Consider the following 17,543-nt stretch of genomic DNA (forward strand, 5'->3'; position numbering starts at 1 on the left):
GATATATATTATTTGGCATACATATATTTTGTAATTAAAGTATAATTCACATTTTATATCCATCGGTGGTTTGGATTTTGAATGTTACCTATTCTTTTAATTTTTTATGTTACTATTCATACAATAATCAATTCATGGTTTTGTAAGTCATTTTATTATATTGTAACATTTGTTTGTTATACATATATATATTTTATATATATAATAAAATAAAAAAAAAACAGTAAAATTCTTCAAGTATTAATTTTTAAAGCCATATGAAGAAGTTATGATCTAATGTCAATACTATAATTATATACATGATTTGCATAACTTTTACTATTAAGTGAGAAACGCATAAAATTAGAAAACTTGAACCCTATGATTCTCTCGGTCGCAGACTAATATGTTTCCATTGGACATAACAGCGATGCCTTCAAGTCCTTTGAACTCTCCATCACCACATCCCCAGCCACCAAAAGCTCTCAGGAACGTTGAGTCAGGATGAAAAATTTGTATGCGATTGTTTCCAGAATCTGCCACCAGTATGTATCCTTGGTCATCTACAGCTACACCTCTGAAAAGTTAATTGCATTGTTAATTGGTATGAGATTATAATAAACTATTTACTCAACAACATACTTCTGTAAAAATATATTATATTGTATAGTATAATTTTGTGTTTGAGTACATTAGACACGTATTATCATTATCAGTTTATATAATATAAGTAAATTAGGTATTTTTTAGTTGTACTTCTATATCTTTTGATGCCAAAATAGTATTTAAATGAGTTTAATAATTGTGATTTGAATTATTGGGTTTGAAATTACTTTTATCAATCAATCAATAAATTATGTTCGAGGAAAATCGTGGCAGTGGCTGATAGAGGTAGACAATCAATATAATTGCATACCTATCTATTATACATTAGTTCTAGAAATATTTTAGTTAAAGTAGACTTTAATAAATACCAACTCAGATTTATAATTTGTATTGGAGGTATCACTAAACGATTATGTCTAAAAAAATTGTGGTTTGTATTGGTTGGCAAGGACAAAAAGTTTCAGATAACTAGTAGTTATTAACTATCTAAGGATTTGTGCCCTTTTCACTTTCCTGTGGGAAATAACTGCACAGTCAAATGAAAACCTAAGTGAGGTATAATCTTCAATTATATACTACGTTTATGGTATAGGTAGGTACCTACTTATTGATTAGTGTACATACCACATATGTGTTGTAAAAATTAATTGATAAAGAAATAGGTATTACATACTTGGGGAATTTAAATTGGCCATTTTCTGATCCTTCAGTGCCAAAAGAACTGATTACTCTTCCGTTGACATCAAAAATCTGAATGCGATGGTTATTGCAGTCGGAAACAATTACTCTATTTGTATTTGACACCGCAATGTAATGTGGGTGTTCCAGTTGTCCGATTTTATTTCCGTTTGATCCAAATTTACCGACAAATGTTCCATCTGATTGGAATACCTGTTGAATAAAATTACATTTTGGTATTATTATATGTAGAATAATAATATTATATCTCTGTTACAAAATTGGATTAAATATATTATAATAACTTTTTTATTTTTACTCCAGTAAAATAAATAATAGGTATTTATTACTATCTACCTAATTTTTACATTAATATAATACATATTATATTTAAGTTTTACTAATTAGATCGATTACCTATATTATAATTAGTGTTGAGTAAGTTCTTTTTAAAAAGTCAGTGAGTTAAGATTTTATAATTAATGATTAAAAAAATGTAGTGAAAATATTCGTATAGCTATGCTACGTTACACTTATTAGTATAGACTTTATACTTTAAAGTACCTAGATAATGCATTAAAAGTTATGTATATTTATTTACTTTTGTTTGAAATTCTGGATAGGTAGATACTTAAATAGTTTCTAAGAAGACACGACTTCTGTCAATGAGGTAATTTGATAGATTTTACGTTTGTGTAAAATAAACTTTAACTAATATTAATACTATTGCAACTAGGAAGTAAACGGTAAAAGGGAAAAAGAAAATTAAATTGCAAATTTGCAAACATTTTAAATTAATGTGTACAGATGTATGGGTTTGTACCTATTACCTATATGCGGCTATAGTCTTTAGTAAAAGTATTAATTCCGTATTTTCGTAGAACGATTAGGATTTTTCAATAAAGTTTTTATAATTTTTTGTTTACCTGGATTCTGTGATTTTCTTTGTCGCATACATATATGAACCCAAGAGCATCGGTGGTAATTCCCCAAGGATAATTGAACCGACCGTCACTAGAACCTTGACTTCCGAATGATCTTAAAAATCTACCAGACGGGTCTAACACCTATAGACATAAATAATCAAGTTGTTTTAAATTATGAAGACATCGATTTTAATCAATCAAATTCACTTGTATTCTGTGGTTGTACCGATCTGCAATGATGTATTGGCCAATACGGTTGACAGCTACTCCGGCCAGGCAATCGAATTCGCCTTCACTGTTTCCATAGGACCCAAAGTCTTTTAATATTTTTCCGCTGTTATCAAATACCTATTATGCATATGTAAAATATGATTGTTTTATTATTATTGTATTTAATAATACATTATCGGTATAATATATTAATATACGTACTTGGATCCTGTGGTTCGAAGAATCGGCTACAACGATTAGATTGTCTGGACCAACAGCGACACCTCTGGGCCACGTAAAATATCCGGGCTCGCTCCCCCGACCACCGATCTTAAATAACAATTGACGTTTTTGGAGGTATTGAACTCTAGGGGTAGAACCTACGCCCTGCATACCTAAAATATACACACGAACATTTTAAATTTAATATTATTAGATAAATATAACTATAGACGGTGATTTATGAATTATATTATTACGCACCTGCTTCGATAATTGTATGGGAGGTGGGGGAGCTGTGCATGTTTTTTTGGTCGTCATCTGAACTGTCGACGTGAGTGGAATTCGACCGCAGTGGTAATCCTAGCGAAAGTCGCCTCGAAGACGAGCTTGACGCAGAACTGGCGGCCGCGTTATCTTTGGCTGCATTTTCTTTACCGCGGTTTCCGTATTTGTTTTTCAGATACCTAGCCCATGAGCTTAAAGCCGCGCCGTCTTTTTCTCCTGTTCCTGCTAGCACAGTAAAAACGCGTTGTCGTAAAAAATAATAAGTTTCCATTTTCGTTACGTTAATTTTTATGATGTGAATGTGTTATTGATTTCTGCAGGGATCATGATTCATAATTTTCTACGCATAGCAATCTAACGATTTTCAAGCAACGTTTTACTAAAATATCCACGGTATAATATATAGACTATAATAATGTTTCTAGCCGAGGTGTGTGAGTTATGTGTTTGTTTTCTAAACTGTTTTGTATGACGTATTGTATGTATTAGGACTGTTAAACCATATATACATACACTATATTATTATATATATGTATTTATGGTAGGACTACGTTGAATTTTAGCATGATTATATTTTATCATGCATGATGTTTTATGTGTATATTTTTGTCGTTGTTCGGTCAGTAATACCTGAAGCATTTGTTACAGGCCTATCGGGTGAGGTCTCCCGAGATTTTAAAGCGTGACTGGATCGACTTCTGGACAAATCTGAACCATAATGGTTTTTAGAATACGGCGAGTATGTGGATGTGTTAGTGTCATCCGGAAGGTCTTCTTCTAGATTAGCGCTGGTTCTACTCCGTGATAACCCGCCCTTGTCTGACGTGTATTTGTTGTCACTGGTGTAACTCGGTTTGCTAGGATTTTCTTCTTGGATACTTTTAGTTTTTAGGAATCTGCTAGTGAACCGCGGGGCGGGTTCGGTTCGAGTATTGTTCAGGTACTTACTACCACTCGCTGCAGATGATGTATCGGCATCTCTGGGGCTCTGATACGACGGTGATTTGTAGCCACTGGTACCGTACCTGAACATAAAATTAAACCGTTGAAATGTTGTTATCATAAACATTGTTAGCAACTTAATTTATACAACCGTGATCTAGTGTAAGATTCGTCTTGGCTAGTTCTCCTTGAGCTGCTATTACTGCCGCTACCGTTATCCCTAGCTTGAGCACTTCTGGCCAACAGCGGTCCGATATCCGTTTTTTCCATACCTTTATTTACAGGAGTTTTTGGTTTAGCATCCTCGGAATCTTCGTCTGTATCAGTTTCGGATGATTCTGACGAAGTTTCCGTTTCTTCTTCTTCTTCTTCTTCTTCGTCTTCGATTTCTTCTTTTTTCGAAGTACTTTCATTGTTACCTATAATTTGGTATGCATAGAAATAAAATAAATATTTTTTTTAAATAAACAAACCATTTTATCAGGTCTTCTTTTAAAAACGCTGGTCACAATTTATTTGATTGGTATGTTTTTTAAAATTAAAACAAAAAAATACTTTTAATAAATAATAATATGTATACTTGTTAAAATAAATATATGTCATGTATTAATTGTGTTACTAATTACTATTTAGTTTGACAAAAAAAAAAAAAATAATATTTTTTTATATTTGTTAAAAATGGTATAATAGTTATTGAGGTGCTCTTAAAGTGAATAATCGTGATCTAATTTAATATAATTTACCTAACTATATGTAATTTTTCAACGGTATATTTTTTGTACAGACAGTTCTTAAATATATTTACATATTTTTTATAATATATTTTATATTGTGTTAGTTTAAACTAAAAATATTAGGTGGGCAAATATACTCGTACGTTTATATTTTTTAAATAAGTTAAATGCAGGACTCGGTATTTATTGCGCTAAAAAGTAATGGCATGTGTGCTATAGTATGAAAAAAAATTCTTAAAATATGTGCTATAACATAACATAAAATAAAAAAAAAATAAAATGATTTGAAAAAATATTTTTTTTTATTTACATTAAAAATTGTAAAGTAATTGATATATGTATAAAAACTAGAATTAACTTGAATCTAGACATCGGTTCAATTATAAGTGGGTATTTTTCTTACATATTATTTAAATAGCTTTTTTTATTTTTATACAAATTACAAGATTTATGAAAAATACAAAATAAATTAATTTAATGCGTATGATTATAGAACTTGTACTAATATCAGTAAAAAACCATCACCAATAATTTTATAAATAGCACTAAGAAACTAAAGTTCTAAAATACTTAAAAATATACATAAACATACAATATACTCGTATTATTTTGTATGTAGAATTTTTGACGCTTAAAAGTTTTTTTTTGTTATTTTATTTGTATTATTTAGTAATAATTAACTAAATCCAAAAGCCGGTTAAATGTGCTATGTGCTATAAATAAAATAGTTAGTATTAAGTTGTGTTACTTACATATTTTTTTTGAATTTAATATTTAATATCTAGGATAATTGTATAACTATGGAATTGATTCTGCGTACCGATTTTTTTTCTTTAGAAATTTAAAAGTATAAAAATAAACTTTTGCATAGTCGTAATTTAAAAGGTAGTACTTAGTGATATGAAACAAAAATAGTTTTCTAGTCTATGTATTTAAAGTAAATTTAAGTATAAAATATATATTTCCATTATAAATCTAACTATCATAGTCAGTAAATTTAATAATTAAAAAAGCTGGTTATAAAAATATAAAATACTCTAAGCTATAAGCTACACACAATATTATTTTTACAATTATAGACAATATAAAAACGATTTGAATAGTAGGTATAAGTTAGTAAGGTATATAATTTTGAATATCGTTGTAATGTAAAATTAGATAATTGTATTCTACGTTGTTTAATGTTATCTTATTATTAATTAATAATTAATAATAAATCAATTTTTTAAATGGTAAGTACATTATTATTTGTTGGATTATATACATTATGTATGGGATTTCCATAAGTAAATAATTACACATATCACCGTAATTGTAAAATATTTAAATGCATTACCCGTAACACTGTAACTTCGAGAATTTGTCGGTGTTGCTGAATCTCTTTTTGAAGAAACCGAAGAAAATCTAGCTCGTGGCGTTGTACTTCCTGAACTTGAACTAACTGGCGATTGTTTCACTTCGTCAGATGTGTACGTACCTCCGGCGTTTCTTCGTACCGGCGTTCCGGGAGTTTCTGAGGAGCATGTACTTTCAATACTGTCTGATCTATTAGATTTTAGTCTAGTATTTACTAAGACCAATAAAAATACTTACTGTATTAGAGAATTTAGAGTGAATTTGAATAATATAATAATTTATATTACCTTTTGATGCTAAGTTATCAGATGCTGTGGAGGACCGTCTCGAATCTGTTGTTGCAGCTGACGTGGATGGAGGAAATGTAGTTCTGGCAGGTGTAGGTTTCCTCTGTTCAACTGCTTCAACTGAATCTTCTTCAGACTCACTTTCGGACGATTCCTGGGTATCGGTCTATAAAGTACATATATTTTTATAGATTGTTAATTTTTTTAAATTTTTATTTTTATCTTACTGGTAATGGTTCAGGTGCAGGCGTCTTCCGAGCACTGTCTGCTGGCGTATTTGACCTATTGGAATCTCTCGAGTCATCTCTCTTAATTGTACTAACTCTATCTCTTCGTTCTGTATCAGACGATGTAGAAGCAGTTTTGTTTTGACGTTTTATCCTTGCTATTTCATCGTCTTCGCTTAGTTGTCTCTGTGGTGTTGCTTGTGGAGTAACTTTTTTTGGTTGCTGAACTGGCTGAGGTTGGGGTTTAGGGGCGGCTTCAGATTTTTTATCTTTGTTCTCACTTTCTAACAGCCTTTTCATGACTCTTGGTGAATCATATAATCTAGTGATACCACTTAATGGACCTTTTGCCACATCTTCAGTGTCTAAAACACGTTCTCTTTCACGGTGTACAGTATTTGTTTCGGAGAAACGCACTGATCTTGAATCCGTATCAGAGTCTGTATTTTCATTTAAACCATGTCTTCCAAGTCTAGATCTGATCCTGGATCTTGCTGAACTTCTATTTTCGTTGTCATGCGTCGTGTCTGCATCGTAATCATTTCTATCTCCACCACGTGAATAGCGACTTTGATATCTTTCACCGAATTTTCTACCACCTAGCGGCGATACTCTTCCACCGATTTCACCACCTGGTTCATATGCATTTCTTTCATCTTGTCGGTATTGCGAAGCCAGTCTATGGTCACTCTTGGATCGCATAAGGCCTGGACTTGGAGCTTGAAGAGAATTTGAACTGGCAGTAAATGCTTGATGTGGAGCATGAATAGTAAGCTCACCATAACTGGCGACGTGCATGACTAATTGATTTGGGTCATGAGCCATTAAAAATTTCGCTCTTCTGCTGTAATCACCGATTTCTGTTTCGAAATTTCTAATAAAATCTACTGTTTTCAAAAATATTTCTTTAGCATCCATAAGTTCACTGTCTTCCCATTCTACGTCATCTGATTGCATGTGTTTATCTGCTAGATCACAATTACTTTGTATATTAGATATTTCAATATCTAAATTTTCTTTAAGATTGCACAAATTTTTTAATTCTGTTGATAAATATCGATCGATTTCTCCTCTAAGATGTTCAGTACGATCTTTTAAAGCTTTGGCCAATCTGCGATAAATTTCATCTACTTCTTCGGTAACTGAAGTGCAATTTTGTTGCAAAGTCAACATATTCTTTTCTACACCAGCAAGCATATCTGATAGTCTATGTAATGCCCGCCTAACCTGTAAAGTAATAAATTTATGTTTTAAATCCAAACATTTAAATTATAAATATGTACCTATATAATATGTACTAAAATTAAATGTTTACTTGATTATTAATTCGGGCTATTTCTCTCCTTAAAATATCCATATGAGCGCCTTTGCAGTCCGAACATACTTCTTTTTCGCAATGAACGCAAGATGTCACGTATGCTTTTTCTGAACATACACCACAACGTTTCATTATTTGTCCACTCGTTGGATCTGGTAACTCTCCAGTAATTTCTATATGAAGTTCCAAGAAACGCTGTAGAGTTACATTTGTTGGATATCCTTGAACACCATTGTACGGTATTCGATGTTCCGCTCGACATTCCGGACATTTTACCTGTTAACAAATATTTAATTATTGTTACTGTTCGATGAAACGACTGTATCGTAAAAATAAATATAATATAATTATATAATAATGTGATTACTTGTCTTCGAACATAGTCCACTAAACCGTCCATACATGGTTCCATACAAAACGAATGCTGGCATGGTAGCAATTTCGGATTTCTGTACCTATCCAGACATATTGCGCATGTCAGCAGTTGCTCGAACTGTTCCATTTTGTCTTATCCTTTCAATTGAGTTTTGTTTTACTTGTTTACTACAACAATATAAAATTGATTATGAACTTAGTAAATTTAATTTAAATAATACAATCAAAACTTCTTGTTTAAACCAAATATTAAATAAAAGATATATCTACGTTTACAATTATTAATATATACCTATATAATATAGGTATATATATGAATACATAACTATGTGTATTTTATTTTTGGTATGATTTTTGTCACTTAAACGCATGTAACAACTATATTAATAATAAGACGCAGAGTACCTATTATTGTACTTGCAATTTAACAGCTTCAATATATATATACATATATATATTCTATAAATGTTCGGAGTTTAGTCTTCCGACTATCCACCCGCTATTGAATAAAATATATTTATAAAGTATACAATACCATAATAATTGTTATATATGCAAAACGGTCACAAATTACCTCGAAAAATTCCAATTTCCAGTTTGTAATATTATAATAAAATGCTTCCGATACAGTTGGTCATCGTATTTTTAGCGTAGCACACGGTACAGTAGCAAATCAGTGACTGAGACTAAGAACATAAAATATTTTGTAGATACGGTTACGAAGTATCTATAAATAGAAATGTTTGCTGAGTGAATCCGATCCTAGCGTTCACCTTGTCGCATCCCGTCGTTAGTCAGTATGAGTTCGTTTACGTGGGAGTTTATTTCAAGACGGAAAAAGCATAAAATGTTTTGCGCAACTTGTATTTATTAAATTTGGATGAACTTGAAGTCTATTTGATAATTGTATATCTATTATGAAGTACTTGGTCATGTTGACTAATAACGACGCGCTAGATACAGTGTGAACGCTGCCGATTACAGTATTTTTGGCATCCATATGTTGTGAACCCGTGTGGGTTAGACATATATTATTATTTTCTTTACTTGCATTTGAAAAATTAAAATAATATTGTTTTGTCATTTGCTACTATCAAGGTGTTATTTATGAAAATTAAATAATTTCGCATTCGCACCGTATCAAATGTATTAGTTTATAATGCAATAATAATGATAAAGAGGAATTGATGGTGATGTAAAAAACCATATTTCAAATGGACCAAAAAATAAAATAAAAAGGAGTACAAAGATTTGAAATTAAAAAAAAGAACAGTTTTTGCTCGAAGAACGCATTAGTAATATTTAATAATTTGTTTAGTTGATGAGTCTGTGGGAACTATTGCAGCTGTTTGTGTTTGCTCCCAACCCTAGGGGTTTTATTATTGACAACGTCACACCCTGTGTTGTTCCTATCCTTTTTTGAGTATCATTCTACCCGTTTTCTAGACGTAATCTCTTAAATTACTATTTACTTCCAAGTTCCAATACTGAAAAAGATATGCTACTAATTTACTCGTAACGAGAGTACATTTTTATGAGAAATAAGTAAACGCGATAACCTCTGAGTTGCTTTAAATATAACACATTACATTAGGTATTATATAGATTCTTATACGAGTCTGTAGTTTCATGTTATCTATCTGGTTACTTGAAATATTCGATTAATTACTTTGCTGTTCAAAATAAAATAAAATTGTTAAATTTTATTTTACGAATAAAAGTTAGAAAACCAATTTAAAATATCGATCTTAAATAACACTCTTTAAATTCATTGAGTGTACTTTTTTTTTATTTTTAACATAGTAGGTTATATGAAAATACTGATTTAAAGAACATTGCACTTTATGGGCGATTTAAAAAGTTTCAAACAAAGTTAAACTTATATGTATATGTTGTGAATAAAATTGTTAAATAGATAGACTAAATTATACTAAAACGTTTAAAATTCAGAGTACCGATTTTTATTTGCTCAGTAATCTCCTGAAAATAAATAATACTAATATTATGGAGTTTAGAGTTTTTTATTTCCTTTTTAACAGGAGACGATTATATTATTATTCAAAGTTTTGTTAACACATCACTAATGTAGAATTCACGAAAAATATATTTATTCATTTCATGAATTTTAATATTAGAGTGTTGTTGAATTGTATACGCACTAAAGCCAATAACATTTTTACGGTTACTTATTTTGATAAGCAAAAAAAAAAACAGTATTCTTGAAAGCGATATTAAAATAAAAAGAAGGATCAATGCTTTACAACATGTATATGTACTACTGTTAAATATATAAATACTGTTACAGAGCATAAAATATATAAAACAAGACGCGTATAGTTCATTAGCTTTAATACAATACACGTGGTATACGATGTATACATATTTCTCGTGTATCGATACTTATTATACTACAAAAATATACATAATGATATACTATATACCATGTACATTGGCTTATAATACTCTGTAATACGAAATTAACATTGATACAAATAAGTTTTTTTTTTTTTACATACGAGTATAGATGATGTAATAATATAATTATAATAATAAGCAAGTATACCCATTTTTGTTACAATGCAAACTTTTTTCGCCAACGAATAAATCCGGTTATCATCGAGTAAATACTAAATATATATTATGTGCGCGCACCTGCACGACTTCTACATACATTTATTTTTATTTTGTAAAATAAAATGACATTTTAACGATACCGTTCGATAAGACGGTGAAAATGTGCTCTTGGGAAAACAAGTGAATCGCAAACACGTGTACGACCGTCGACCTTTTTAGCGAATCTAAACTTTTTCTCCGGTATCCACATTATTCTCTAATTCTAAGCATGTGTCGTACTTCGGTTTTCCGTAAAGTATACACCGAATATCTCCTGCACCTGTGTTCATTTCTCACATAAGATACACTGTTTGGATTTGGTGTAAAATGCGAAACGTTCCAGTCACGCGGAATTCAAATCGCGTCGAATTTAAATTCAGCGTATAGGTACGCATAATATGATAGTAGATATAGTATTTATAGAATTTTTCGTTTTTGCAGTCGCGACGTTTACAAAATCATTCACGGAGAAGTGTGTACTTATCTACACCTTTATCATATATTCATAATTCATAAAAATATATAATATACGCAACATCCACCATGACGCGCATCTTACATTATTACACGCTACTGTAAGTGCGATGCTACGCGGGTGATAATAGAATTTTAATCACGTAACGAAAAATAGCTGGTATTCCTTAACTGCAAAAACTACATTAAAGTGCAAAAGATGTTATATAATGTAATTTTGAGTTGACGTAGGTGTTACGTCACGGTTTCATTCGAAAGAATACGATAGTTATATATATGTATAGTAAAAATATAAGTAACCCAACTATATTGGTTCTCAACTATATATTGAAAAACGGCGAAAGATTTACAATTGAATTATGTACGAAATAACTAGTACTTACTTATCAATATTTTTGTTTATGTATACTGTATAGGGTTGCATTATTAAATATTTTATTTTAGATAAATAATATAATATATACATACGATAACTTTATTCAACGATTAAGTGAATATTATTTATACATATATTATATAAAAGTTTTTATATTGGTGCTTAATATAATGTTATTGCAGCATTTTCCGTGTTTATTATCTTAACAGATTATACATTAAAAACAGTTTTATATCTTGTTTCAATTGATCAGTGAATAAAACTTGAAAGCATGACTGTAAAACGCGTATTAAAATTATGAGTATATATATATTAAAAAAAAATACGGAAACTCATATATCACTCTTATAAACGGTTTTATTATCACATACAAAAGTCCCATTTCCCGTTTCAAGTGGATTCAAATTATTTTGTCATTTCTATAGTTCAAAATGGCATTTAAATAATATTTAAACCGTCATATTCCCAATGGGTCAGCGCAGTAGGGGTTTAATTCCGGATACGTCACAAGAGATGAATTTTAGAGGGATGGGCGATGGCGTAGAACGGTCAAAATAAAATGGGTCACGAGAGTACATAGTGGTACCGCCATGACGGCCAAAGAAAATTGGCGTCACAACCGGTACGTGGTATTCCCAGTGCAATCAATCTCGGGCCTACGATAAATTGGGAGACACGTTTTGACAGACACGTGCTACATTATCAGGCTCCAGGAGAAAAAAAAGCATTTAATAATGAGAGGGGAAAATTATTCTTTTATAAAGAAAAACGAGCAAGCAACGACGTAATGACTTTAAATATAAAGTTAATTTCTAAAGGTAAAAGAAAACCTTCAATAATTATTCAAAAAAAAAAAAAAAAATCAACATTTCCCCATCAATTATTTTTGCAGTTGAGTGTTTTTTTTTCTGCCATTAAAGTACTTATTCATTATTTGCCAGACGCATGGAAAAATTTGTACCTAAGGTACGTAAATATTCATAAACATCTACCTCTTAAACACTAATGCTTCTCGCTAACGAAATCTCCTTATATACTTCCGTTAATTCCATTTTGACTAAATAAATGTATTGTAATAATAATTTGTATTTTGTATAAACAGTAAATACACAAGTTTTAGACGTTTTTTGATAATTTAATATCAAATAATGTTGGTTTTGTAAATGTGTTCAAATACTTATAACAAATTAAGTAAAGTATTTTAATATATACTTATATAATTAAGTTAACGTTTTGCAACACCAGAGTCGAGTGAAAACTAACTTATAAGTCGAGTCTTTTATAGTATTTGCTCGTTTAAGAATATTTTTACCACGCTCGGTAGTCGGTACCTACCCCTCTTAAATGCGTGCGCGAGCTAGTGTGTAAGTACCCACTCTGCAAAGATTTATTGTTGATTAATGTACATAAATTTATTGTTTTGTCCGATACCGTTCACACCATGCCCACAGGGGCTGTGGCCACCGATCATTTCAATTTGATTATATATACAGTTGTAGTGTATAAATAAATATCGTATAATATTATGTTCACGAAACGAACATACACAAATCGTATCAATTATCTTGTCAGCCGGGGGGCGGGCTCGTTTAGCATCGTAACTAATTATACGATATAAACGATGATAGTGATACAAGACATAATTAATTTTCAGTTCAATGTTTTACTGCACAAATCAGTGCTCATTTTAACAAATATCGTTATTAGCGTTTTAAAACGTGATTGTTTACACTGACGGGATTCGAACCCTTACAATTCAATGCAACAATGAGTTTATTTACGCAATTGAACCGTTAGAATAGGACGAACTTACTTCGTATATAAGCATAATAATATATCCAGGACATCTACAAATTCACGTTTTAATATAATACTTGTACGACAATAATAATTTTGTGATTCGTTCATCGTTAACAAGACGTGCTTTGTATGGCATAATATATTATATTATCATAATAGTGTATACCATATAGGTACCTATAACGGTTGTATTTGAATCAGATTCGTAAGAAGAAATGCATTCAGTACATTTTAGAAGCATATATTTTAGGTTTATATTATCTACATGATGATTTTACTCCGAGGTATTATTAATTAAATTTAGTAACTACAGTAGCGTATTTACAGGGGGGGGGGATAGACGAGGGAGATACATTTTCCCCTTGACCTTTTTTTTTGGCTTATATCACTGCTTGTATGAAAAGATTAAAAACATATTTAAGAAATTGTATGAAAGGGGTATATATTCCCTATATTCACTAATGAAATGTTTGTTGTATTTATTAATTGCTTAAATTGTGAATATTATTATAATTTTAGTAAAGATTGAATGGACTTACAGAGCTTTACATTCTTAACAACATAAGATTGGATGTTGAAGACATTTTTGACGAAATAGCTTAAAAACCTAGAAGGATATAGTTTGTTTTGTAAATGATAAATAAATAAATAATTCATTAGGTATATTTAAATGTTATATTTTGTAATTATAAGGTTTATGCACCTACTATGAACAATGTTCATTGAATATATATAATTAGGGCTCGAATTTTAAAACGTACGCTTTTTGTATATGAGATTGATATCTAATTTTTATACATAAATTCGTTTCACGTCATTCTGATTCCAAATAAACCAATTATTTTTTGCTTTTTTTATGTAAATGATTTTTTTTAAACTATTATAGCTGTGGATTTTTTATATGTTTATTATAATATTATAATAAAAACAAATGAATTAATAAGAAATGTAAAAACCCAGAATGCGGTTATTGGATTACTATTGTTTTCATTATCGGCTTGTTTATTAAATATAATTAAACGTATAGAATATCGATTTACATATAGCCTGCAGTACCGATACTGCGGTCAGTATGTCTACAACATCGACATCGATCGTTTCAAATTTTAACATTTAGTGTGGTTTCAAACACCTCTGATATGAAGTACGCACCGATCACTTCAGTGGATATAGAGAGTTTGTTTTCTACGTATAAAAATATTCTGTCGGACAATAGAGCCGAAATTTTTTAAAAAATTCACTATTGAAAATCTAAGGAAATACATGGTAAATAATTCTTTTTTTAATTTAAATTAATTTTTCAAAATGTTTTATTAATTTTTGTTACTAGTTTGTGTTAATTTTTGCTCATGCTTTTTTTTTGCATTTTTAAAACAATCGTGTGTTCTTTTTGTTGCTTATTATGCTTTTAAATCCGAGCCCTATATATAATATAACATATTAGGTATAAAGTTATAATAAATTGATAGTATCTTCATGTATTTCGAATGGAGGGAGAAAAACTATTTTAGTCATATTTCCTCCCTCAAATACATCCTAAATACGCCACTGAGTAACTATACTGTTGAAAGTGGACTATGTATAGTTGAAATTAAGTTATTATGAAAACGTAACAAAGTTTTAATTTTATTATTCAAAAAATTAAATAAATTTAACTAAATATTAATATTATTATGTCATTATATATTTTATAAAACTAGTTTATCATACTTAATGTTATTAAGTATAACCGATTTGTATCTTACGTTACAATGATTTTATGGTTTTGCTTAAAAATATTTTTTAAACCATTATTCATAAATATAAATAAAACTTCAATATTTTTAAGATTAAATAAGTAGATTAAATAAGTAAGTTTAACACGTAGGTATCTATTCATCTACCAATGAATTAGGTCATGAATTGTTATTTTGGAATTTTAGTATTTTAGAAAAAAAAAATATTATAGATTTTACAATGCATGCATGGTTACTGGTTAGGCTATGGTGTTAGGTTCATTTACAGTTAAAATTATTAGGTTGGTAAGTTTATTTACTTTTATACAGTTACTTCGATTTAATTTAATTTATTTTATATGAAAGTTTTACACCGTGAGGCATTTGTAGAAGATACAAGTATAGTTTGAGTAATAAAGTTATGTTTACTGAATCAATTATTAAATTAGATAATTAACTCAAATATTTAATGTTATTAAAAAGGTTGATCTTGTTATTTTATAAAATCGAAAACAATTTATGGTATTTAGCAAAAAGGTAAAGGTCGATCTAGTTTTACTATACATTTTAAAACAATATAATATAATATAGAGTGTAAACGTGTAGTATAACAATACAACAAGAATAAGAATAATTAGCACTTTTGTACGCTTTATTTTTATACACGCGTCTAAAAAAAAAAAAAACCAAAATAAAATATGATTTGTTATTTTGAACGATTCGTTAAGTCAATTGATTAATTAATTATATTATATTCGGTGCTCAATTGAACTGTTGAAAAATAAGATAAAATATTATGCAATTTAAACAGAATAACATTTTTGATAATATTTCAATCGATTAAACGTCTAGTTAAGCTATTAAACTCACACAGATATACAGCTGATATATAAAAAATATTAAATTTGTTTTCGATAAGAAAAAAATGAAAAATGTTCCGGACTTCCAAATGAACTCATTTTTTTGTTTCTCGTGTCAAGTTTACGGGATCCTTTTGAATTAGTTTACAAAGGTTCGGAGAAATACCTTTTCCTAGGTTACATGCAAAAATGCATAGAAAATCTCTTCGCCACACCTCCTGTTCGGGTTCGAATTGTTCACCCACCCCTTTTGTATATATAATATGCGCTAGTCTGTGTTTTATAATTAGATGCCTAGGGAAGTTTTAGATAGCAACCGAGGCTTGAGACCTGGATCGGAGCCAGTGTTTATTGTGCGAATTTGGCTTGGACACAAACCGCCTTTGTGTGTCCACCACGCGACCCTTTAAATATTGTGCTGAAAATTTTTTCCACCATGCCTTCTCTTTCTTTATTTCTTTCTTTTTGGTTTTTATTATGGCACACTTTCTACGGTTTATGTGTGTATAAGTTGATTGGTCTGTTTTTATCGTTACGCTATTAATACAAATCATTACTATACGGAAGTATGACGTATCATAATATTATATTTTATTTTAAGTTTTGTTTTGTTGTGGAACAAAAACAACGATTCATTGACCGACACCAACGAGAACTCTATAATTGTACTATTCCTGTACAATTTATTGCTTTTTCATTATTTGTGTCTTTTTTTTTATATGATGATACCTACTTTTATTTGAGATAATAAAATACATGACATCTTGGAAAAAATATCATAGTTTATTTTTGTAGGTATAACAAAAAAATATGCGAATTTATAGTTTGAATATTTTTAATGTGTGTTTGATCAACTAGTTTACTATCAAACGGCATGTGAATTAGTAATAGGTGCCTTATAGATATTATATTATTAAAACCAGCAATATTAATAAAAATTGAATGATTAAAAAATTATTATTTTACCATCTTACTACAATACAAATACAGTGTCAACTGTCATGATTTATAACCGATATAATCTATAATATTATAATATTACTATAGTAAACAAAATAAATAATAATAGTAACTTATTTTTATAATTTTTTAAATGTTTGGAGTTTGTACCAAGTGCTGTGTACAAGGGACACAATATTTTTTTTAATAAAAATGCGTAAGAAATTTAGTCTCTTCACTCTTTCCAATCCCAAATTACGTATATTACTGCCGATAAGTCTTGAGAGTAATCGTCAATGTAAAACAATTTAATCACATCCGGTCGTCGGTAATAATAATCTCGCTGGCCTCCATTGTGCTATTACGGGGTTTCGTCTTTTTTCTTCCTTTTTCGTTATTCGATATCGGTCCCTTTTTACTGGTTTTCAATATATATGTAGATGAACCACCGCACCGTTGTACCGTGTTTTAATTATGATTGTTTTTATATTGGTTTAAAAATCTGTTTAATAGGAAGTCCAACCCCTCTCACCCTCTCAACTTTTTTTATTCTTCGTCATCGCCACAGCTACATTGTAGTTATAGGATTACCTAACCGGCAAGACACTGTTTTCTTATTAA

The 17,543-nt window shown here is 29.8% G+C and overlaps 1 protein-coding gene across 6 annotated transcripts in view; it reads right to left on the minus strand.

The window, feature by feature from the left end:
* Window positions 1-131: 131 nt before the first annotated feature.
* The window catches only part of LOC114118954 (RING finger protein nhl-1), a 20,438-nt gene continuing 3,026 nt past the window's right edge, over window positions 132-17,543 (minus strand). Inside the window, exons 1-14 of one of the 6 annotated variants that reach the window (XM_027980394.2) lie at window positions 8,720-8,867; window positions 8,138-8,313; window positions 7,768-8,046; window positions 6,453-7,679; window positions 6,226-6,391; window positions 5,919-6,152; window positions 4,000-4,267; window positions 3,537-3,931; window positions 2,883-3,131; window positions 2,622-2,794; window positions 2,397-2,537; window positions 2,190-2,330; window positions 1,259-1,476; window positions 132-556 (exon numbers count right to left, since the gene is read on the minus strand). In XM_027980394.2, coding sequence (XP_027836195.1) covers window positions 343-556; window positions 1,259-1,476; window positions 2,190-2,330; window positions 2,397-2,537; window positions 2,622-2,794; window positions 2,883-3,131; window positions 3,537-3,931; window positions 4,000-4,267; window positions 5,919-6,152; window positions 6,226-6,391; window positions 6,453-7,679; window positions 7,768-8,046; window positions 8,138-8,272 — 3,840 coding nt within the window. In that variant the 5' untranslated portion in view covers window positions 8,273-8,313; window positions 8,720-8,867 and the 3' untranslated portion in view covers window positions 132-342. Of the gene's footprint in view, window positions 557-1,258; window positions 1,477-2,189; window positions 2,331-2,396; window positions 2,538-2,621; window positions 2,795-2,882; window positions 3,132-3,536; window positions 3,932-3,999; window positions 4,268-5,918; window positions 6,153-6,225; window positions 6,392-6,452; window positions 7,680-7,767; window positions 8,047-8,137; window positions 8,314-8,719; window positions 8,868-17,543 lie in introns of those variants that run through there. The other 5 variants (XM_027980397.2, XM_027980399.2, XM_027980398.2 and 2 more) reach the window with 5 other exon arrangements.

This window comes from Aphis gossypii, chromosome 3 (genome assembly GCF_020184175.1).
Source record: "Aphis gossypii isolate Hap1 chromosome 3, ASM2018417v2, whole genome shotgun sequence".
Taxonomy (NCBI): Eukaryota; Metazoa; Arthropoda; class Insecta; order Hemiptera; family Aphididae; genus Aphis; species Aphis gossypii.